This window comes from Artemia franciscana, chromosome 18 (assembly GCF_032884065.1).
Source record: "Artemia franciscana chromosome 18, ASM3288406v1, whole genome shotgun sequence".
Taxonomy (NCBI): domain Eukaryota; kingdom Metazoa; phylum Arthropoda; class Branchiopoda; order Anostraca; family Artemiidae; genus Artemia; species Artemia franciscana.
Window position 1 is genome coordinate 11,006,971 of NC_088880.1, and position 25,136 is coordinate 11,032,106.

Here is a 25,136-nt window from a genome sequence, read left to right on the forward strand (position 1 = left end):
ATTTAAAACTTGCAACTTTTTGCAAGTCAATCCTGGGATATTGTTAGATTCATAGTGGCAGCTCAAATCTGTACTATCCTATACACACTAATAGCAATTCAAAAAGCTGCAAACTAGGTTTTTTTTTTTAACCTACAGGGTTTTGTACAAGGACGGTTTTCTTTCTAAGTCTTCGAGATACAACAAAGCAATTTTGATATTAAAAGCTCCAATTTTAAACCCTTTTGTGAGCGAGGGGTCGCTCTCTGTACACCAGGTGGCACATGCTAAGCGTGGTGGAACTGCGCCAAACGTTTTGGGCAGTGTACCAAGTATTTTGGGGACAGTAAAAAGTGTGGCGCAATTGTGCCAAATGTTTTGAGGAATGTGCGAAGCGTTTTAAGGATTTTACTAAGCGTGGCGGAATAGTTCGACAGACGCGCTATTTCGAGATGTACACTAGGTGGTGGGAAGTTAGCACCCTCTCGTTTGTGAGACAGAAAAAAAGATACAAGTTTTGAAAAAAAATACAGTCCCTACCGGCGCTGTTGATCTCCGTTTCATGGCCTTTCAGCCAGGAAGCACAAAGGGGGGTTGGGAGCCAGCTATCATGTGCTTTCGCACACCCTTCCTGTTTTACCTTCCCCATATTTCTCAGGTACTCATTTAAAGCTGGGTCGACTACGGCTAAGCCTACAGTCACGCCATTGACCTCTCATTGCAAACTAAAAAACCAGCGACACCAGTACTCCAACCTCTGTCTTCAAGGACGAAGGCATTCAAGTCTAGCGTGCTATCCACTCGGCTAGGATGGGAAAGGTGATACACTGTAAGTGTCATTGGGCCGAAATATGTCATATAACCCCCTTTGAAGTACTGCAGTCGAAGAGTTTAGATCACTGTGGTAATTTAAGTTATCCGAAGTTATTTAGTGGAATTTTTGTAACATTGAATCCAATGAAGTTAAGAAAAAGTTCCTGGACATATAATGAATATATTGGTTTTGCACTGAATGGTAAAAAAATTATTTTGTTTTACGAACAAGTCGAACAACGTACGGGAGTTCGTAGCCCAAGATTGTACTATATATTCTCATATATGCCAGTTCTTGCTTATATATTAAAGTCGTATATGAATACACACGCGCCATCTATATGAAAAAAAAAAAATTAAAATCAATTTTCATCCTACAGAAACATAAACTGCTAGGTACATGATAAAAATCAAAAGATGAGTAAAAAAAAAAAATATTTATATTGTTATCAACTAAATTACTAATTCATGATTCTATGGATTATGCCAAGAAACATTGAACTTTTTCCCGGTGCGACAAAAAGTAAATAGCATTAAATAAAAATTACACTTTCCGTTCTAGGTGAGAGCGAATTTATGGTTGGGATTTGGAATGATCGAAAATTAACTTTGTTTTAAATTCTGTATAATCGTCGTCAAACTAGTGAAAATGGAGGCAAATGATCAACCCAACGAGTATTGATTAATACTTATATTCCTCAAATTTTAACAGCTAGTATAATGAGTGCTAAGGCATTAGTTAATACACCGCTACAGCTTCACAGTTAGAGATAAATTTTGAAGCGAATATGAAATAAATCGTAATTTCCACCGGGAAAAGATTCCAAGCTGATCGGTATATTAAACTAATACTAGGGTAGCCAGAAACCTATGCAAGGGAAGAGCTAGATTTTCCCCGTGTTAAGATTTCCGTATTCATTCATCAGTTTTACCATAAAATTCAGCTATTTTTAGGAGCCGAGCACATCAGCCCCTCTCACCAAAGACATTCCTGCGTGCATTACCGGTAAAGTTTTCTGGAGAATTTCTTAACAGGTCTATGGTTGCCATGCATACAATCTCTGAATATTCCTTTAAAAAAAATCTATTTGTCCAATATTATTCTTTAAGAGGCCGAAGGCCTCGAACGAGATCCGTTGATTTTTGAATTTAAAAAAAGGGAATAGTTGTGGGAAAAGTCAAAGGCATGGCCAATGGTAGAAAAAAGCCAAGACAGATTGTTCAATTAAGTGGGCAGCCCAGTCAAGGTTAATTTTACCCCTTTGATTGCCGTTGTTACTGTCTCCCATTTTTGGGAGAGAAAAAGAATATACAAAAAGGGTAGAAGGACTTCGAGGTCCCAGAAAAATCTCAAGATTTTTAAGATTTTTTATAATTCCTAATATTTTCCATTTGATTCACAATTTTCCCATTTTTCTAATCTTTTCCTCTAAAGAGAATTCTTTTGTACATATCTAAGGAGGTCAAAGGTCTCAAGAAAAATCTGAAGATATTTAAAGATTTCTTATAATTCCTTATATTTTCCATTTGATTCTCAGTTTTCTCTTCTTTAAAATTCCCCCTTCCTCCAAAGAGAATTCATTTGTACATTTCTAAGGGGGGGGGGGTAAGGCTGTATCCAGGGGAGGTACCCGCAGGGTTTGGACACCGAGTCTCTTAGATATTAGTTCTACTCGCAAAAACGTAGCAAAAATGCATATAAACAAATTTTCGATACGTTCAGTAGTTTTTTTGTAACCCCCCCCTAGAAAAAAAACCCTGGATATACCCTTGAAGGAGGGGAATGAGATCTAAAAATTTGAACATTGAAAAATTGAAAAACTGAGTATTTAAAGCAGTTGAAAAGACATAGATATTTTAGTTGTTGTTTCATTTAAAGCTGTAAAGAAATTATTACCTATTATCAATTATGATTTATTTATTATTATTAATTAATTATTATTGTAGGCCTACCATGATACATAGTATTTTTCTAAATTCTTTTCACGATCAGAAACTATTTCTGTGAAATCTAGCAGCTAAAACTTAATTACCTGAAAACCAAAAAGCAATTTATTTCCAAAACAAACTTATGGCGGCATTGAGCCACCTGAAGACATAAAGGTAGATATCCCTTCCTCCACAAAATCCTGTTTAAACCTTGTGTTCCAGCCATCCCCTGCGAAATCCTTATTTATTTGAGATATTTAATTCTTAATAATCCCCAATAATAAAATGTTATATTGTGATGAAATTATAATTCGATTATAGTAAACTACTTATTAGTAAACGGTAAAATATTAAATAAAATGTGATGGAATTTTAATTTCATACTAAAAGAATGATAATAATAATAGTAATTAAAAAAAATAATAATAGTAAAATAGTAATTAGTAAAATAGTAAAAAATAATAGTATAAATAGTAAGAATAAAATGTTATACTGTGGTGAAATTATTATTACACAAAAGTAAAATAAAAATAATAATAATAGTCAAATAGTAAATCCATAAAAGTAAAATAGTAAAAATAATAAAAACCAAGTGTCATACCGTAATGGAACTAGAATTCCATGATAGTAAAATAGTAATGATACAGTAAAATGGTAAATAGTAAAATACCAAAACGAAAATGTTATACAGTGATGGAATTATAATTCCATAAATGTAAAATAGCAATAATAATAGTAAAATAGTAATTAGTATATAGTAAAATAGCTAAAAATAACAGTAAACTAGTAATTCCATAATAGTAAAATACTAAAAAGAAAATGTTATACTGTGATGGAATTATAATCCGATAATAGTAAAATAGGAATCGTCCCGGTATTTTTGTCTTTTTGAGGTGTTTTATCCCCATTGCTTAGTAAAGGGTATTCTAGAGATTTTGAACCAAACCCCCGTGGGATCCACCCTACCTTGAATTTGAGAAGGAATGAAAATAGAAAATTAAAAGAAAGATAGCAAAGATTCTTTACGCTCCAATGGCACTTGTCGACATTTTTCTTCTCCTTTTTTTTGTACAAAAATAGATTCTTGTAAACTTAATTGCACACTTAATAGTTTACCCAATAGTTAAATTGAATTAATTAGTCAAACTTAATTTAAAAAGAAAATGAGCATGGACAAATTTCCGAAAATATTGCCTATCAACGCTATCTATAAGAACCCATTATAAAAAAAAAATATCAATTAAGACATAAAAAGAATAAAAAAAAGAAGGTATTTTGGAATATTCTACCTATATCCAAAAAATATAGGCAACAAGTTGCAAGAATTGCGTTTCTTTTATTATATAAAATTAACAATACAAAATGTAGGAATTTCTTGCAATGAAACACGTAGTTTTGTAGTCCTATAGTATTTATTTTTAAATTTTTCTTTTAATTCTTTTTTTTCATGTTTTTGGGGGTTGAGTAATCACATCAAGGTAATATAAAGGTTAAAAAATAACAAACACTTGGAAATATAAATTGATGATAACTGTGAAAGGGCTACGATGGAAGTACACGAAGATGGAGGCTGGGACTAAGAAGTTCCGAGTATTTACTTCCCGTGGACTTGACCTGGCATCGACATTTATAATTAAACGATATAATTTCACCTGTTGCAATCGAGAATGCGGCCACTAGGCGTATATCAGAAGGTTCTCCCGTCTAAAGTACCTTTAAGGGGTGTTTTTTTCTTTTTTTTTAATTACTTTTGGTTAATTTAAAAGATTGATCAAACTCCAACTCAGAAACAAGAACATTTCAAATAGTTACAAGTTTTTATTCCAAATAAGCAAATAAATTAATTCCTTTAACATTTATCTTACCCTGCTATGATAAGTCACCTTCCGAAAACACGAAAAAGAGTTAAAAAATATAAAAACATTTACAATAAGATATACTAAATCATATATTCTACTTGTATTTAATTATATACTGTTTTCACAATCCCTTTTTATCCCCCCCCCTTGATGGTACTTGTTCGACAGGAATTAAATGTTTTTCAATTGTATTTTACTTCTATAGGTGTCTATATACTCCTATTTTTTTTTGGAATATAAGTAGAAATACCAAATCCCTTCTTTTCTTTACTCTTTTAATGTGTCTTATTTTTCCAATGGCTGCTAAATTTTAATTATTGGGGGAACTTTCTAGGGGATAATTGTCCGTGGGGGAATCAGCGAGACGCCGCAATTTTAAAAGAATGTTGGCTGATCTTCGTTCTAACCTACGGGGCGGAGACACTTAGATCGCTTTTTTTTCTCTTTTATTAAATCTATACGCAGCAATAAAAAAGGAAAAATGTTATTTAAGAATTTTTTAGGGGCTTTAAATAGAAATATGAAAATATGGAAACTACATTTTTTGGGGTAAATTCAGCCAGAACTTATGTGATAGTACACAATCACCAAAATATATTCACAATAATTCAAATTCTATATTTTCTAATTCCATTGTGTTTATTAGTTCTTTGAATCATTTTTGTCAAAATATTGACTGGGAAACATCTGGGTTTAGTCCTAAGCCGCTCTTAGCGAACAGTTCAATTAATACATCAAAAGAATTTGCTTTTTTGCTGATTCCAAATATATAAAACTCATTAAGTTTGGGGAAGGTAAACAGGAAGGATGTGTGAAAGCACAGGATGGTTGGCCCCCAACCCCCCATTGCACTTCCTGGCTGAAGGGCCAAGAAACGGAGATCAGCACCACCGGTAAGGACTGTAAAGTCTAATGCCGCATTCTTTATTCTATTCTTTACTCATCAAATAGTACAAGCGCTAGAAATTTGTGCAGTTTTGGAAAAAGGGTGAAACGGCCCCAAAAATTCATGCGATTTTATCGAAAATAACACCATCAGATTCAGCATATCAGAGAAGTCTACAGTAGACGCTTCAAGGTTCTGTCTTCAAAAAAGTAAAAATTTTGAATTTTTTTCCCGGATGTGTTTATTAGTGTGCTTTGTTTTCCCCAGAGATGATCATATTAAACCAATGATCCTAAAGATCAGGAGAGGGTTCATTCGAACAGAAATTGCAAGTTCTAGTGCCCTTTTTCGCAGACGAAAAAGATTTTATCACGGAAAAAATAGCGTAAAGAGCGAGGAATTGAGGAAGGGGCAGCCCTCCTTCTACACGAAGTAATTTCTGTTCGTTTTAAGTTTTAATATTGCTCCTACCTTCCTTTACTCAGCATACATCTAAGGCATATAAATTTGTCATTAGTTCTTATTTTGTCCATAAAAAGAGTTCGCTAGGCTATTAGCTACCAAACTCACGTCAGATGTTGACAATTATTTTACAGATTGCTATTGACCCCCCGCTGGTGCTTTGATGTATGTACACTTTTAAAGCACCTGTATTTAACTTAGAATAAACATCCAATCACCTATCTAATAAGATCAAATACTACTACATCGACAACATTGAATTCATTACCTTCATCAATCTTATTGTATCTGATCTGTTTTGGAATACTGACGCTCATTAAAAATAGCCAAAGTTGAAAATTGCTTTATTTTTACCATAACTTTATTGCCTGAATAGATATCCCGTAAGATAGAAAAGACATTGCAATACGCGAGCAGGTAAATCGCCAACACTGTTATACTTTTTTTCAAGCTATTTTGCACAATTATTTTGATCATAAATTTGATTATAACATTATTTTATTAATGTTATGTTCTACTATTATAAACCCTATATTACGGGCTCTGTTCTCAATTGGGGATTGATTTTTTTTAGTTAGTTAAATAAAGTGGTTCAGTTCACGACAATCAATTCAGAATTTAGAAGAACCATTTCTAAAAACACATTACTGAAGATAATGACCAAGACCGTATCCAGGGGATTACCGGGTCTAGCTCCCACCCCCACCAATTTTTTTTCTGACTTGTAAAATGTAACAAAAATGCATATTGACACATTCTGATGCAAATGTGCATAAAAATATATTTCTGATGCTTTTGGAATTTTTTTTTTGTTTAAAAACCCCTCCCCCGAAAAAAAACTTGATAATGACTATTATTTTTAGAAAAGGGAAAGTACCTAGCGATATTAGAAAACTTCTATTTAAACCCATTTATAAGAAAGCTGAAAAGTTAATGGTAATTTAAAGAGCGTGATAACGAGAGCTAGGTTTCTGTAGGAGGCAAATTACTTACCATGATGATACTTTTATAGATTTGGAGATGCTTTATATACAGTTTAAAGAGAAGAACGGCGTGGTTTTAGAAAAGAGAGAGGAAGCACTGACCAAATTTTCTCTCTTCGATTAATAATTGAGAAGCGCACGAATCCTAAGATCCCTTCAATCCTCAGTTTTGTAGGTTATGAGCAAGAATTTGGTTCACCCGAAAATAGCTTTACTGATGGTCATATACTTATTTGGTATACCACATAAAAAGATTAAATGGATTAGTATTTTGTACGAGAACGATGTTGTTGCGGGTAAGGTGGGAAATGATGTTAGTAGCTGGTTTGGTACTGAATCAGAGACTAGGCAAGGTTATGTTCTATCCCCTTTTATGTGGATCATTTTGATGGACTTTGCCCTAATAAACACGGCAAAGGCTATAAGAGAATATAGAATCAGATGAATAGATAAACTCTGCTAGACTTAGATTATGCCCACGATTTAAGTGTCCTAGATATAAATCTTGGCAAAATTCATAAATTTTTGGAGGTTTTGAGAGTTCCAATTATGCTATATTTGGAAAGATCTTTTATAAATTCCGTGTCGAGCCGTAGATAACGCTATGGAAACCGCAACAGACACGCAAAACAAGATTAATTCATTAAAATGAATGGGAAGATAACTATAGAAAAATGTCAAAATTATCAAATAGAATGCAAACATTTACGTAAACTATTTTTCATTCGTATCAGTCTCGTGTCTGCTAGCTAGATTGTTCCTAGATAAGAATCAGACAAAAAATATTGACATTTGTAGACAATAAAGCTGAACTAATTTCGAATTCCCTGGCCACGAATTTGGTAAGAGTGGGCGAACAAACATAAACAACGCCTACTCTTTCTCATTTATTGTTAAAATTTCAATAGAATCAGTATTCCAATCAGGGTTGCCAACTTACACACTTATCGAATAAAGTGCACTCTTTTTTACCTCAGAGGAGATACGGATGAGGGAAAATCACTCTTTTTTGGGTGTTAGTTTTCATTCCTTTTCAACTTCAGTAGTTGGCAACTTCGTCAGAACACATGGAACAGGGTTACCAGCTTGCATATTTTTCGTTTGAAATGCATTATTTTATACCTAAGGGTGATAAGCAGGCAGTGGCAACCCTGCGCATGCAAATAGAGCAAAAATCACTTTTTTTGGCCTTGATTTGTACTCTTTTTGGACGTCAGCAGTTGGTAACCCTGATTACAATGCGGTTAGGTAATAAGATCACACCTTTCACATGTAAATGCACAGAAGAGCTAGAGAGGGTGAGATTTCCACTAGCTAAAAGATTGAGGATCTCCTGTAAAATTAGAGAAACAATATCCAATTTCAGGGACACCTCCAACCCCTGGGGCGATGTACCAAAAGAATATGTTCTCACGGATTTTGTCTAACGGCATTCTGAACCCTAACGGGCGTGGGGGGAGTCAATAGAAAAATTAAAACGCAATTCAAGGGACTTCAAGGAAGGAGGTAATAAGTAATATTCTAAATAGAGTAAAGTGGAGGGTGACCGTGTAAAATTGCCTTGGCCTCGAGAGCCTTGGTCCTACAGTGAGTCGCTCGTGGTAGTATAGACTAGGGCCATGGTCCTTAAATACCTTAAAACATGGTTTTTGTCTTTTAAAAAGACCAATTTACGAGCAAGGCAATACAATTCTAGGGAATACTTTGGGGGATGGGGGATAAAAAAAACCGGATAAACTCCTCCACCTTGGATACGGTCCTGGTAATAATACATAAGGAAACAAGAATACCTTTTTCAACACTCAAGTTCTTCTGTAGAGTATCATGTGAAGATTCCAATTCCTGAAGCAATTTTGGACTAATTGTTAAAAAATCACAGCCGGCAAGGGCCTTAATTTCACCTAAAAAAAGAAAAAAAAATTATGTCGACATCTAAACGTTTAAATAAACCAAAACAATAGCCATCTAATACAGTGGTTCCCAACCTTTTTCGGTCCGCGTACCCCTAGTCAAGGCCCAAAAAGTTTGCGTACCCCTTTCTTGAGAATCGTTGTTTTACTTTTTTCTTAACTAAAATCAGATTTTCAAAAACACGAGATTTATTGTCCAATATGACGGTGCTTAAATGTACTTACAAAATCAATGAGAAACTTGAGGCTGCTTTTTTGCTAAAATATTATCAAATCTTGGCTCGATGTCACTAACGGCAATTATAAAGTCATTTTGTACGCTCAGTCTGTTTCTGTGTTTGGTTTTGATCAATGACATTGCCGAAAATGACACTTCACAAAGGTAAGTGGATCCGAATGGTAACAAAGCAGACATGGCGATTTCACTTAGTTCCTTGTATTCTCCTTTCACCTCCAGCCAAAACTGGGAAACAGTTACATTTTGGAATTTCAGTTCTAAGGCGCGACCACTGGCAAGTTCGATCAGATTCTCTGTAAGCTTGTCACTAAGACCGGAGCTTGAGGTCACGTCTTCAACAAATGGATTTTGGATCCAATCCTGCGTTCTATCTTGGTTCATAATCGATGGGAAATATGACACAAGTTCATCTCGCAACTTTGTCAGATGCTCCCGAATACAATCACAGATTGTGTTGAGGTTATCAATTTCACTATCGTCCGCAAACTTGTCAAGAGTCGGGAAGACACTAACGCTGTTTCTTTGAACCTTTTTAAGCCAGAACTCCAATTTCTTGATGAAAGCACACATCTTCGAATTCAGGGAGAGTTCGTCCGTCCGGAAACCTTGCATTGACAGATTCAAGTCATTCAGTTTGTCGAAAATATCCGCAAGATAGGCCAGCCTGCAGACCCAGTCCTGGTTTTCAAAAAGTGAACTGAATGCAGATTTTTGCTCCAGAAGAAACATATGAACTTCTTGTCGAAGCTCGAAAAGTCTGTTTAAAATCTTCCCACGAGACAACCAGCGAACTTCTGTGTGCAGAAGTAAATGTTGATGTTCTGAACCCATCTCTTGGCACAGCAACTTGAACATTCTTGAGTTCAGTGGTCAGGCTTTGATGAAGTTGATCACTTTTACAGCCTCGTTGAGGGTCTCGTGCAGATGTGCGTTCATCCTTTTCGATGCAAGAGCTTGCCTGTGAATGATGCAGTGCAACCACTTCACCTTTGGATTTTTCTTCCTTATCCAGGCCATGAGCCCATTATTCTTCCCTGTTAGGGCGGCAGCTCCATCACTGCAAACTGATAGACACCAGTCCCACAAGATGCCCCCTTCTGCGAAGAATTTGTCAATCACCTTGAATAGTTTCTCTCCTGTTGTTCTTGACTGTAGGTTTTGACAAAACAGAATATTTTCTCTTATGTCAGAACAATCTTGATATCGAACAAAGACGATCACCTGGGCTTCACCTGACACATCCGTGCTTTCGTCAAGCTGTAACGCAAACATCTTCGTCAACTTTATTTGCTCAATAACCTGCATGACAATATCGCTTGCAATGTCTTCTATCCTTCTTGAAATGGTATTGTTCAACACGGGTATAGACTGAAGGGCAGTAGCAGTTTTCGTGTCAAACATTATTTCACTGACTTTCACTAGTGCTGGTAATATCAGACATTCGGCGATGGTGTGCGGTTTTTTCTGTTTCGCAACTAAATATGAAACAGCATACGAAGCCCGGAGAGCCTTTGAAGAAACTGATGCCACTTTTGCAATTTCCAAACAGTTACTAGCGAATGCTTCTTGTTTACGCTTGAAAAACTCTATGGGCTTACCGACATGAGAAGGGTGCACAGTACTGAGATGCCGGTTCATATGCGCAGGTTTCATGGAACTGTTGGCCAAGACTTACCACAAAGTATGCGCAGGTTTCATGGAACTGTTGGCCAAGACTTGACCACAAAGAACGCACTGTGCATTCACTGGATCAGACTTTGTCGCACTAAATCCGAGCCCTAGGTATTCTGACAAATATCGACGCACTTTGACCGATGATTCGTCATATTTCTTCTTCTTAGGTGCAGGTTCAGAGTTTTGGGTGCCATCATTCGGCGTCTTGTTATTCCTGATCAGGAATCTATCCATCTTTGTTTGCAACCACAATTCACGAACTTCGTGTTTCAACAGATGACAAGAACTGAACTCGCTGAGTTTAAATCGAGACCTTACGGCTATGGAGAAAAATTAGCGGGTTACTGAAAGCGAAAGTTTTGAAAATGAGTCTGAAATTACCTACAATGGGTTATGTTATCTGATTTTGAGGGAAATGTTGGAACTGAGTCAGAAACAAGTTTTAAAGATGTAGACTAAATTAATTTTGGGACCTTCGCGTACCCCCTGCGAGGGTTTCGCGTACCCCCTGGGGTACGCGTACCACCGGTTGGGAACCACTGATCTAATAAAACAATTATACTTCAAAAATATTGAAGAGCATGAGAGTATGATCTGTATCTAGGTAATCTATGGACTAAGATCATGTCTGTACTACAAAGATAGTAAATATAATTAGGATAAAGGATAAAGATCCTCGACATCTCTGGCAAAACCTGGATTTTCAAAAAAAAGAAAAAAAAGGCATTTTTTCTTGTAAAAAAAAAAAAAATTAGTTGGGAAATGTTTCTTTTTATGTCATAAATTTGAAAAATGGGCCACTTTTTTGCCCTTTTATGTCATTGTGTCCCAGCACATGGGAATGTGTCATTTGACATAAAACATGTCCAGTTGGCAACCCTAATCCACTATCGATATATTCAGTAGCATTACACCGTGCACACGATGGAAGGAGCCTTCCCCCACCGAAGAACTATGTAAGCCCCTCCTATAAAAATTTCTTGAGGAATATTTTCTATTTTTTGATAAACAACTTCTTTTCTATATTTCTTTTAGTCTTTGGACTAAAATCATGTTTTTTGAATTACCAGACCAGTAATTTCTTTCTGTAAGTCCTATTAATACTAATAGAAATTTTTCTAACGATTGTTGGTAACTGTTTTCAGTAGCGGTAAAGCTTTTTTTCTTCTGAACTTCTCATTATTACAGCGCAATTCTTACAACATCAGAAAGCGTATATTTACTGGATATTCAGAGATGCTCGAGTTTAATTACATCCTGGTCCCCCTCCTCCCCGGACATACCCGTAGACTAAACAAGAGGTTCTCTAATTTTGTAGGTTTGCATCCATTTTTATACTTAAGGTCACCAATTCACGACAGTGTAGCGAGGTGGGGATTTTTAAAATTTAAAATACCAAAAAAGCTATTTTTTTAAAACATAGAGAACAATTGCCCCTGCCCTTAACCCTTCTCTACCAGGTGTCCCTCTTTGTATTCATACCTCATGAAAGATAACACGAAAAGAAAAACTTATTTGGCCAAGGGCTATATGCAGCCATTAGGGAGCTGGACTAGGATGCAATTGAACTGGAACCCCCTTTCGAAATACGGTGGATCAAAACTTTCGTTACGTAATGAAGAAATTACAGTTCCAAAGAAGACTGGCGCTGCATCATCCCCATTTCCCTGATTTGCAAAAAAAACTCTCAACTAGCAGACCCTTTTCCTAATTTGAAGGATTTCCATAAACTGACATGGGAAGAAGTGTCTTCTTTTCTCATTTAAATTTAGAAAACGTTTGAACATGATCCAATAAACCGGAATCTCGGGTTCAATTTTTCGTTAGCATCCATGGAAATCAGTCAATTTGATAACCAAATTGAAGACCATGTATTAAATGCACCCAATATCGAGTTTTCATATTACTTCCTATTTTTGTTATTCAACGGGAGCCAAACTTTTGTTTCTTCATAAAATTGGCTAGAAAGATTTTGGAGCCTGTTTACAATTAAGAAAAAGGGCATCAATACATATAACCTGTTTCTAAAAAAAAAAATTCTTTTTGGCAAGATTAAAATTATTATATTTGGATTCAAGTTTTCTCTTAACTTCCTAGGTATTCTGAAAATTTTACTTTAGAAACTACAAATCGAACTTCTTTTCTGTACAATTCGAAGATTTAAAAATTATTTAGTGACTAGATCATTGAAATGTTTTTTTTTCTATTATCTGGTTTTTATTTCTCCTTTAAATTTTGGAGCCTGTTAAGAATAAAAAAAGTGCATGAATACCTAGAACCCGTTTCCCAAAGCTTCAGCTACTTGGGTGGAACCCAATCAGGATAAAAGTTTTCTCCCTATAACTATCGAATAAAGGTTGCACAATATTCAGTCGAAAAAACAACCTTTTTACGCGATGTGTTTTGCAGGGTCCTATCCAGTATTTTTTTTGGGGGGAAGAGGGTAAAAGACTAAAAACAAATAAAAATTTGTTTATATTCATTTTTATTACGTTTTTACGCGTCGGATAAAAATTTCTTTTTTTTTGGGGGGGGGGGGGTAGGTCAAAACCACTGGATACAGCCTTTGTGTTCTGGTCTTATTATTCTAAGCGATAGATATTCAAAGCATGCATTAACCATCGTAAAACAACAGCTGTAAAACAAAATAACAATTCACACTCCTTTGGCAAGTAAAGTAAAATACGATCTATTTTCTTTACCTCAAGTTGTTTGAATTTTGCACTGAAAATCATGGTTGCAGTGGTAGCAGCTGCCACCTAACTAGTAAAGAACGAACCATTGCACATAGTAACCGGAAGCTTAAAGATGCGTTTTCAAAGAAATGCCACGAGAAAAAGAATTGCAAATTAAAGCTGAATCAGAAATGGTATTTGTTGTTTCGGTTAATTTTAATACCAAAAGTTTATAACGAAAACAAATTTATGAGGATTTTGAAAAGAGCCAGAAGCCGAAATCTCTCAAAAATGGCATCGGATCGAAATAATCTGCTTCCTAACTATAACAGCCGATCTTAAAAAAATATCTCAAGGAGTCATGCACACAGTATTTTTTTTTTTTTTTGGGGGGGGGGGGTTGAGGAAAATAAAATTACAATTTTTCAACGATTTGAATAGGAGGTTCCCATAAATTTTGAACTTCATGATTTCTAGGAGAGAAGCTGATACCTCCTCCTGCGTAAATAGCAACGAAGACCACACTGCCTTTCCATAACAAATAAACGCAAAGTAGAAACAATAGGGAAAATCTTTTCAAGACAGTGGAAATGTTCACCCTGAGTCCAGGTTGAACACCCTGAGTCCAGGTTGAACTGAAAAAAAATTATTAGTTTTAATTGTCCCATTTTAATGTAAGTTTATATATATATATATATATATATATATATATATATATATATATATATATATATATATATATATATATATATATATATTCTTTCTCGTTTTGTGCTGAAGACGGCCCTTGGACATAGGGCCGAAATATCCACAGATTTGATTTCCACTGTCTTGAAAAAATTTTCCCTTTTGTTTCTACTTTGTGTTTGTTTGCTCCTCCCGCGTATGTCCCTGCGCCAAGGGCTGATTTAGGTTTCTAAAAACTAAAACCGCAAGTAGTAAAATTTATTTTCTGACAAACATTGTAGCTTTTCCTGAATTTCTCATTAAAAATATTTACTAGAGCGTTTAAAAACGCAGATAAGATTTTAATCAGAAACTTTTCGTTCCTGTTACTGAGTTAACACTTACCACAAAAGAACCAATTAAGTTAAAAGAAAGGCCGAGTTACTTGTCTCCCAAAAAATACGTTGTAGGATCAATCTAGATTTGTGGTTTAGCATTAATCAGCCCGGTTTAAAAAGGCGGAGCTATTTCCTCTTAATAAATAACTTGATTGGCTAATATGAAAAAACGTCACAAAAATAAATCAATGGCATTAAAGTCAACATATGCCATGGAACTATAGGGCAGTAATCTGTCTTCTTCTCAAGGAGCGACCATTTTCCACCACCTGATGACATCTCAAAACGCCACGTTCGCCGCACAGTTCTTCCAAACTTGGCACAATTTCTCCTGCGCTTAGCACATCTGGCAGCAATACATGGTACACGTGATTTCTGAAAGTGGACAACCCCTCACTTCTTTTCTTTGATGTTTACTTTAAGTACATCAGATGCACAAAGCAGGATCGTATCAAGGATTTTTCAAGGGGGGAGGGGATTATTTAACTGCGAAAAATACATTCCCAAATGTAGCCCACAGGCTTAAATGAGCATGTGACTTCAGATCAAGGGACGGGGACTGGTTTCACAAACACTCCTATGACATGCATCGTACTTTTGTGACTAATTCTTGTTTTAATATTTGCAGTTTTGATATTCTAAAGGGAGGAGGGTGCCATGTATACTCCCTAACCAATAGGGATCCTTTACGTCCTGCTTAAAAAGCTTCTGTTTTTGTTATCTCCCAAGAAACCATCAACGAATTTTTTTAAGCAATTGTTTACTATCTCAATTTTACTATTTATTAGCAGATATTAAAATTAATTAATTTACAATTAATTGTTAGTAAAACATTCCTGTTGGTTCCAAAAAAATTGTCCGCTGATCTGAACGTAACGCAATGATTTTGTGTCGCCGATATAACGCTTTATAACTCTAATTTCTTTTCTGCCCATACATGACAGGACCCCCCCCCAGTACTAGAATAATGTGCTCTCTAACAAAATATGATCCCAAAAACGCATGATATATTAATGCACATTACCAAATTATGCATTAGCAAGTTATTTAAATTTTATATTCATTAAGAAAATTACTGTATGATATTAATAGTCATATTACATTAATACTTGTTTATTTGAGTTTCACGAATAAAAGTTATCTTAACAATCAGTTACTAAGCAACGTGTTACGGTCTAAATGCCTGAACCTAAAAAATTTCAATGGCTAACAAAAATTCAAGGAAGGACAATAAAATTCAAATGCAAGCAATTTATACCATTGACTATCAAACTACTTAGCCTATTCTGGTTATTTCTTTTATTGACCGTCGGTCAGAGGAATTTCAGCAATTTTATTGAATTTCAAGTAATTCAGTGGAGCCAGGCCCAAAACCTCATATTTATTTTAAGCTTTGGTCATTTTTAATTTAAAATGGTGCTACTTTTTTTTAATCCATGTTTCAATCCATGGTTAAGGGGATAGAGGAAGCAAAATCATCCTAGGAAGGATTCAGCAATGTAGGTACTTAGAAATTTTCTCAAAGGGAGGGGTAATTTTAGAAAAACAAAACAAAACAAAATAAAGGGAACGTTGAAACAGCTACAAAATCAACAATTTGTTTGAGAGGGATATATGTAGGTTTTTAACCCATTTCTAACATTTAGAACCAAATTTAATGTAACGTAACCTAATCTAACCTGACCTAACCTAACATAATCTAGCCTAATATATCTTTAACTTTCGAACAGTTCGTGGTAACGAACTGTAGTAAGGAGCGACCCGGCTCTATAGTAAGTGAAACTCCAAAAGACGGAGTTTTGATGCTAAAAGATACATCAAAAGAATCGGATTTTCATGCTGATTCTAAGTATATAAGTTTCATCAAATTTAGTCTTTGTGATCAAAATTTACGAGCCTGAGAAAATTTGCCTTATTTTGGAAAATAGGGGGAAACATCCCCTAAAAGTCATAGAAAATCACAAATAAAAGTCTTAACGAAAATCACACCATCGCATTCGGCAAATCAAAGAACCCTGTAGCGAAAATTTCAAGCTCCTATCTACAAAAATGTGGAATTTCGCATTTTTTGCCAGAAGACAAATCACGGGTGCGTGTTTACTTGTTTTGTTTTTTTCCAGGGGTCATCGTATCGACCAAATGGTCCCAGAATGTCGCAAGAGGGCTCATTCTAACGGAAATGAAAAGTTTTAGTGCCCTTTTGAAGTGACCAAAAAACTGGAGGGCATCTAGGTCCCCCCTACGCTCATTTTTTCCCAAAGTCAACGGATCAAAATTTTGAGATAGCCATTTTGTTCCGCATAGTTGAAAACAATATTAACTATGTCTTTGGGAATGACTTAATCCCCCACAATCCCTGGGGGAGGGGCTGCAAGTTAAAAACTTTGACCAGTGTTTACATACAGTAATGGTTATTGGGAAGTGTACAGACATTTTCAGGGGGATTTTTTGGTTTGGGGGGTGGGGTTGAGGGGATGGGGCTATGTGGGAGGATTTTTTCTTGGAGGAATATGTCATGTGGAAAGAAAAATTCAATGAAAAGGGCACAGGATTTTCTAGCATTACTATAAAAAAACAATGAAAGAATAAATACGAAAACGTTTTTTTAATTGAAAATAAGGAGTAGCAATGAAACTTAAAACAAACAGAGATTATTACGCATATGAGGGGTTCTAAAAATATTTTAGCATAAAGAGCGAGGTATTTAGGAGGAGATAAATACCTCGCTCTTTATGCTAAAGTATTTTTAGTAATTTCAACTATTTATTCTACGGCCTTTCTGATTCAGGGGTCATTCTTAAAGAATTGGGACAAAACGATTTAGTGTAAAGAGCGAGGTATTAACGAGTGTACAAACCCCATCGTATACATAATAAAAATATAAGAAAATAAAAGTTTGTTACATAAGTTAATTCTTAAGTTACGTATATTTTTTACTAATAAAAACGTTCGTTAAAAATTAAAAGTTCTAGTTGCCTCTTTAAGTAACCGAAAAATTGGAGGGCAACTAAGCCTCCTTCCCCACCCCTTATTTCTCAAAATCGTCTGATCAAAACTAAGAGAAACCCATTTAGCCAAAAAAAGAATTAATATACAAATTTCATTTTCATAATTTATGTGCGGAGAGCCAAAATCAAACATGCATTAATTCAAAAACGTTCAGAAATTAAATAAAAAACTAGTTTTTTAACTGAAAGTAAGGAGCGACAATAAAACTTAAAACGAACAGAAATTACTCCGTATTTGAAATGGGTTGTCCCCTCCGCAATCCTTCGCTCTTTACGTTAAAATTGACTCAGCCACAATTCTACTTTTTAAAACAATTAAAAGCTTTACCGTAAAGAGCGAGGGATTGCGGAGGGGACAACCCATTTCATATACGGAGTAATTTCTGTTCGTTTTAAGTTTTAATGTCGCTTCTTACTTTCAGTTAAAAAAAAATATTTCTTTTTTATTTAATTACCAACATAGCTTGCATCAGACTGTAAAGGCTAACTCGTAAAGCTAATTGAATCCAAGCACAGAAAAAGGAAGTTCGAACATTCACCAGTGAATGTCGACATTAACAATATTTCAGACACTCACGGTAACGTGTACATATATAATATATATGTATATATATATACATATATATAACGTGTACATATATAATATATATGTATATATATATATATATATATATACATATATATATATATATATATATATATATATATATATATATATATATATATACATATATATATATATATATATATATATATATATATATATATATATATATATATATATATATATATATATATATATATATATATATAGAAGTTCATGTGCTTGTACACTTACAAGTAAGATAAACTAATCAATTTGGAAATATATAGGCTAAATAGGTATGAACAAAACATATCTGAAAAAAAAAACTCCGCCTTGGAATGAAATCTTCATACCGTTATACGAGGGCCGGATGGCCTAGCTGCCGACCCTACGGAGTGGAAGTAGGCTACGCCAGACTATATTTACGAGGGAACAGGGGGTGGGTAACAAAAATACTAACGCTTAATTAGCTACTGTAAACTTAACAAATTGGTGACAACCCTACGAAATCAATACATACATCAATGAAATTTTGTAGACATAGCTCCTTATAATCATACATGACTTGATAAATCATAGCAGTAAAAAGACGAATACCAGAAGATTAATGTTTCATGAACTTTCGGGAAATTAAGTCTTCGTTACCATAGAAACAATAATTAAAAACGGAATTAACTTTATGGTTTGCTGAGCTTTATTGTGAGAACCAATATCTTACAAGGAAAAAAACATCATTTGAAGAGCAATTGTAGTTAGAAACCTAGAAGGTAAACATAAGGTCTTTACTCCCTCAATCCACCACAATCACTATCACAATGAAATTTGCTTAAAAAAAAGTGCTAAATACATTTGTAACGTTTCCTCGCCCTTTATTTTCCGCGGGAGATATTTTTTTTTTGGGGGGGGAGGACGCCGGCCATAGAAGATGGCTCACAAAAAATGTTCTAGCAAAAATTTCTAAGGAATCACAGAGCAAAAAATTCAACTTTCATTACTATATTCAAACTCAAAATATCTTCATCGAGTCCTCACAGTTCTATTTTATATATTTCTCATTTATTACTTCAATAAAATACTAATTTTTCTTAAATCTCTATCGATTATTGAAACATATAGGGTTAGATTTGCATGAAAGGTACAGCCCTGCAACAGCATATAGCACAAGAAAATCGTGTAAAAGATATGTTTTTTTTTCAAAGTTTACTGTCCTAAAGGATTTAGGTTTTACTGGACACAAAAATTATTTGGGTCATGTAGCACGATCTGCTTTGAGCTATAAAACATTTAACTTACTAAAATAATGAATGAATTAATAAAATAATAAATCATTACTTTCATTATAATAAAATAAAGACTAAAACACTATTCTCATTTTGCCCTCAGAGTTGCTTTTTACTAGATTGTATCTACAGGGAGTAGCGTGAAACACATAGCATAAACATGCACACTTGATTTTACATATTTTGCTTTATTTAACTGGTAAGTGTTCGTAACACCTAGCCAATCACGTTAGGTTATACATCAGGTGACTGAAGGCGATTTTCCGGAGTAATTTTACAGTTAAGAGTCCAGTTGATTTCCGTCTCAAGGTGGGGAAATAAATCAAAACTCCCAGGAAAGTTTTTTTTTTTAGCGTTTCTGGGAGGGGGTGTAGTATAATTTATTTTTCCTGTCCACACAAAAGAGTATAATAATGATAGTAATTTCTTCCAGAAAAAGCCTGTGGGTCATAGGAAATTTATATAACAAAAACAAACAACAATAACTAAAATAAATTAATACTATTTAAAGAAAACGCTCACGATGTGCCGGTGCAATCCTGACAAACCTTGCTATCCTTTTAATACTCAGGAAATCTGTCTCTTTCATTCTATCTACCATCCATACCTCATTCGATTTTTCTTTACCATACATCTCTCGCCTCCATTCATTCAATTCAACACATTCACAAAAAAAATGTATTAAACTTTCATGTTGAGGTCCACACATAGGAAAAGCAATATATTCTACTTTCTCCCCTTTCCTCCCTTGATACTTTCTTTTTTCACCAATCAAAAATCCATTTCCCCTCCAATCCAAATAAGCCTTCAAATCCTCTCTACTTTACCCAACCTTCCAAAATACCTCCTCCCCCAAACTACCCTTTATCTGTCTATACAATTTTAACGACCCTGAACGATCCAGACTTGCCCACCATATCTGCATTTCTTGTTTCTTCAACCTCTCTTGTACCTCCCTTATTACTATTTCCTCCATACCCATAGTCCCCTTTCCTTCATTCCATCATTGCCCTAATGCACACTTATCTAAGATATCCTTAATCTCCCCCGGCCACCATGCTTTACTTTTCTGTCTCAACGCCTCTAAGTATGCTGCCTTTGCTACCGTATATCTCTGCATACCCAGTATCCTAACCCAATATCTCACCATGGTCACTAGCCTCATAGATCACAGAGATGCTAGCCCTAAATCTCCCTGGATTACCAAATTACTAAACGAATCCCCTAGTCCTAAAATCCTCTTATAATGTCTCATCATAACCACCTGAAGTTTCGGACCTTTCCGATAGCCCCAGACCTCTGCTCCATAATGCATCGCCGGTACTATCTTGCTTGTCCAAATCCTCTTATGTACTCTAATATCTCTATTTAGTCTAAGACTACTCCTCGCCATTTCACCGCTATTATACCTCCCCCTTGCACTCGCTAGATCCAGATGCCCGCTGAATTTCCCATTACTAGTAAACTTTACCCCAAGATAAACAAATTCATTTTTTACTGGTATAGTTTCACCTTTAAAGGAAAAATTTACATCTTCACTTCCCATGGCTTTACGACCAAATACCATCACCACTGTCTTCGATGTGTTCAGGATTAACTTCTCCTCTTCCAAATAAAAATCCGTAATCTCTAATAATTGTTGCAGTTTCTCCTTTGACTCAGCCAGTAATACGATGTCGTCAGCAAATAGTAGCAAGCACAGTTTAAGCAAATCTATCGATATCATTGGTGCATTGCTCTTAACGAAAAATTCATTGGCATCATTTAAATAAAGGCTAAACAATTTCGGTGACAGCACACATCCCTGCTTTAGTCCCAATAAGGATAGCACTGGAGTTGAGCACTTACCCGCCACTCTCACTACTAACTTCACGTACTTATATATTTCCGACAGCAACAATACAAAATAGTGAGGCAATCCTAAAGATAACAGGTTTAACATCAACAGGTGCCTATCCACATTATCATATGCTCCTTTTAGGTCTAAAAAAGCTGCAAATAACCTTCCCCCTTTTCCTTTCCTATACTTCTCTACCAAAATTCTCAAAGTAAAAATATGATCTATTGCACTATGGTTTTTTCTAAGCCCTACCTGGAAAGGGGATAACAGTTCCTTTTCATCCAACCACTTCCCTAATCTTGATTCTATAACCTTGCAAAAAACCTTACTCATCACATTTCCTAAACTAATTATTCTAAAATCACTATGATCCTGCCTATTACCGCTTTAAAAATTGGTATTCCTACTGACAAATTCCACTGATCAGGCCATTTCCTTTTTTCAGTCACAAAACTGAAAACTGCTGCTAAAACTGGTACTAGAACTGTTTTCCCTATTTTCCAAATTTTTGTTGGTATTCCATCCACCCCGGCACCGAAGATCCCTTCATTTCTTTTAGGCTTGCCCATACTTCCTCTACCTTGATCGGTTCTAAGAGACTATAATCCTCTTGTCTTAAGGGGAAACCGTTCTGGTCCCGTAGCTCCTCTGCTAAACTCCCTATACCGTCTCCATATTGCTCCCTTTTGCTAGTGTCCTACTCCAGGTATGTTGTCCACGACTCAGCTTGAGGTATGTGTTTGTCATTAGCCTTGAATTCCCGCCTTAATTCACTCCAAAACTGTTTTGAATCTTTTGCAAGTATTCCTCGCTGATCTTTGTGACCCTAATCTCTTCTACTTGCTTTTTTCTCTTTTTTATTAACCTCTTGTAGATCTTTCTCTCTGCTCAGTACTCCGAAAAGTGTTTATTCATTATGTTTTTTTCTTTTTTATGCCGGTCGTCCGACAAGCTCCATGGCTAGTGCAGATGGAAACAATCTAGATTATTAGTTATATAAAAATTGGCTTGAAACGTCATATAGAATTTAGACAACGCATATATTTATTGGCTTATATATATATACTAGCTGTTGGGGTGGCGCTTCGCGCCACCCCAACACCTAGTTGGTGGGGGCGCTTCGCGCCCCCCCAAGCCCCCCCGCGCGCGTAAGTCGTTACGCGCCATAATAGTTACGCGCCATTGTAGTTGTGTCCCTATGTCCCACCTGTGAATATATATATATTATATATATATATATATATATATATATATATATATATGGTTTTAACTACGTAAAACTTGCGAATATACAACATTCTTTGCTGTCCCATTGTCTTTGCATATAAATAGATTGTCAGGTTTACCGACTCTTGAACATGCAACATATAATGGTCCATGGGAAAACAATCTGTATTCAGATCTATACCTCATGATTCTAATGATTGCCCTTGAGCTTTGTTGATGGTGATTGCTAATCGACCATTCCCTGTCCCGGTGTCCCGGTCGTCATTTACATCCCCCTGTTTCCCCCGGTGTCCCCGTTGTAGTTGTGTCCCTGTGTCCCGGTCGTCATTTATATTCCCTGTGTCCCGGTCGTCATTTGTATCCCGGTGTCCCGGTCTGTATATACATTCGTTTTTTAGTTTTGTTTTTCTCCTTTATTTTTTTCCTTTTTTTGTCTTTTTTAGCTTATTTAGATTTTTTAGTTTTTTTATTAGTTTTTAGTTTTTTTTTCTTTTTAGTTTTTTTGTCCCGGTCGTCATTTATATCCCCCTGTTTCCCCCGGTGTCCCCGTTGTAGTTGTGTCCCTGTGTCCCGGTCGTCATTTATATTCCCTGTGTCCCGGTCGTCATTTGTATCCCGGTGTACCGGTCTGTATATACATTCGTTTTTTAGTTTTGTTTTTCTCCTTTATTTTTTTCCTTTTTTTTTCTTTTTTAGTTTATTTAGATTTTTAGATTTTTTAGTTTTTTTACCTTCTTTTTAGTTTTGTTAATTTTTTTTTTTACTTATGTCCTGGTCGTCATTTATACTCCCTGTGTCCCGGTGCTTTGTTGATTGCTAATCGAACATTCCTTTTGTCCTGGTCGCTTTCTCTTTGAGTGTCGTCATTTATTTTTTTCTTTTTTAGTTCTTTTAGTTTTTACCTTTTTTAGTTTTTTTTAGTTTTTTAGATGAAAATTTTTTTTAGTTTTTTCCTTTTTTCTTTTAGTTTTTTATTGGTTTTTACCTTTATGTTAGCTTATTTTTCAGTTTTTTCCTTTTTTTTTTAGTTTTTTTTTATTTTTTATTTTTTTTAGTTTTTTTACCTTTTTTTAGTTTTTTTAGTTTTTTTAGTTTTTTAGCTTTTTTACTTTTTTTATTAGTTTTTAGTTTTTTTGTAGTTTTTGCCTTTTTTTAGTTTTTTTAGTTTTTTTTTTAGTTTTTTATTGGTTTTTACCTTTATTTTAGCTTATTTTTCAGTTTTTTTTCCTTTTTTTATTTTTTTTTTAGTTTTTATTTTTTTTAGTTTTTTACCTTTTTTTAGTTTTTTTAGTTTTTATTTTTTTTAGTTTTTTACCTTTTTTTAGTTTTTTTAGTTTTTTAGCTTTTTATTTTTTTTATTAGTTTTTAGTTTTTTTTGTAGTTTTTGCCTTTTTTTTAGTTTTTTTAGTTTTTTAGCTTTTTTATTAGTTTTTAGTTTTTTTTTGTAGTTTTTTGCCTTTTTTTTAGTTTTTTTAGTTTTTTAGCTTTTTTCTTTTTTATTAGTTTTTAGTTTTTTTTTGTAGTTTTTGCCTTTTTTTAGTTTTTTCAGTTTTGACGTCACCTGATCCAGTTTTTTCAGGTGACGTCACCTGATCCACGATCCACAGATCCACAGACAACTTATTTTTATATATATAGATAGTTTTTTTTTTTTACTTATGTCCTGGTCGTCATTTATACTCCCTGTGTCCCGGTGCTTTGTTGATTGCTAATCGAACATTCCTTTTGTCCTGGTCGCTTTCTCTTTGAGTTTCGTCATTTTATTTTTTTTCTTTTTTTAGTTCTTTTAGTTTTTACCTTTTTTAGTTTTTTTTTAGTTTTTTTAGATGAAAATTTTTTTTAGTTTTTTCCTTTTTTTCTTTTTAGTTTTTTATTGGTTTTTACCTTTATTTTAGCTTATTTTTCAGTTTTTTCCTTTTTTTTTAGTTTTTTTTTATTTTTTATTTTTTTTAGTTTTTTACCTTTTTTTAGTTTTTTTAGTTTTTTTAGTTTTTTAGCTTTTTTACTTTTTTTATTAGTTTTTAGTTTTTTTTTTGTAGTTTTTGCCTTTTTTTAGTTTTTTTCAGTTTTTTTTTTAGTTTTTTATTGGTTTTTTACCTTTAATTTAGCTTATTTTTCAGTTTTTTTCCTTTTTTTTTTAGTTTTTTTTAGTTTTTAGTTTTTTTAGTTTTTTACCTTTTTTTAGTTTTTTTAGCTTTTTTAGTTTTTTAGCTTTTTTATTTTTTTTATTAGTTTTTAGTTTTTTTTGTAGTTTTTGCCTTTTTTTAGTTTTTTTAGTTTTTTAGCTTTTTTATTAGTTTTTAGTTTTTTTTTGTAGTTTTTTGCCTTTTTTTAGTTTTTTTAGTTTTTTAGCTTTTTTATTTTTTTTATTAGTTTTTAGTTTTTTTTGTAGTTTTTGCCTTTTTTTAGTTTTTTCAGTTTTGACGTCACCTGATCCAGTTTTTTCAGGTGACGTCACCTGATCCATCCACAGACAGACAGACAACTTATTTTTATATATATAGATTTAGTTCTTTTAGTTTTTACCTTTTTTAGTTTTTTTTAGTTTTTTAGATGAAAATTTTTTTTAGTTTTTCCCTTTTTTTCTTTTTAGTTTTTTATTGGTTTTTACCTTTATTTTAGCTTATTTTTCAGTTTTTTCCTTTTTTTTAGTTTTTTTTTATTTTTTATTTTTTTTAGTTTTTTACCTTTTTTTAGTTTTTTTAGTTTTTTTAGTTTTTTAG

General features: G+C 34.1%; 1 protein-coding gene and 1 long non-coding RNA gene across 4 annotated transcripts in view; both read right to left on the minus strand.

Annotated features, from left to right (window-relative positions):
• Positions 1-25,136, minus strand: part of LOC136038601 (transaldolase-like) — a 114,380-nt gene that overhangs the window by 24,537 nt on the left and 64,707 nt on the right. For all 3 annotated transcript variants that reach the window (XM_065721808.1, XM_065721807.1, XM_065721809.1), the window contains exon 7: positions 8,702-8,812. In XM_065721808.1, the coding sequence (XP_065577880.1) occupies positions 8,702-8,812 (111 nt within the window). The remainder of the gene's footprint in view (positions 1-8,701; positions 8,813-25,136) is intronic.
• LOC136038600 (uncharacterized) lies at positions 22,704-24,499 on the minus strand. The gene is made up of 2 exons (XR_010620256.1): positions 24,211-24,499; positions 22,704-23,315 (listed from the first exon to the last, which is right to left on the minus strand). It is a non-coding gene; the product is annotated as an uncharacterized LOC136038600 (long non-coding RNA).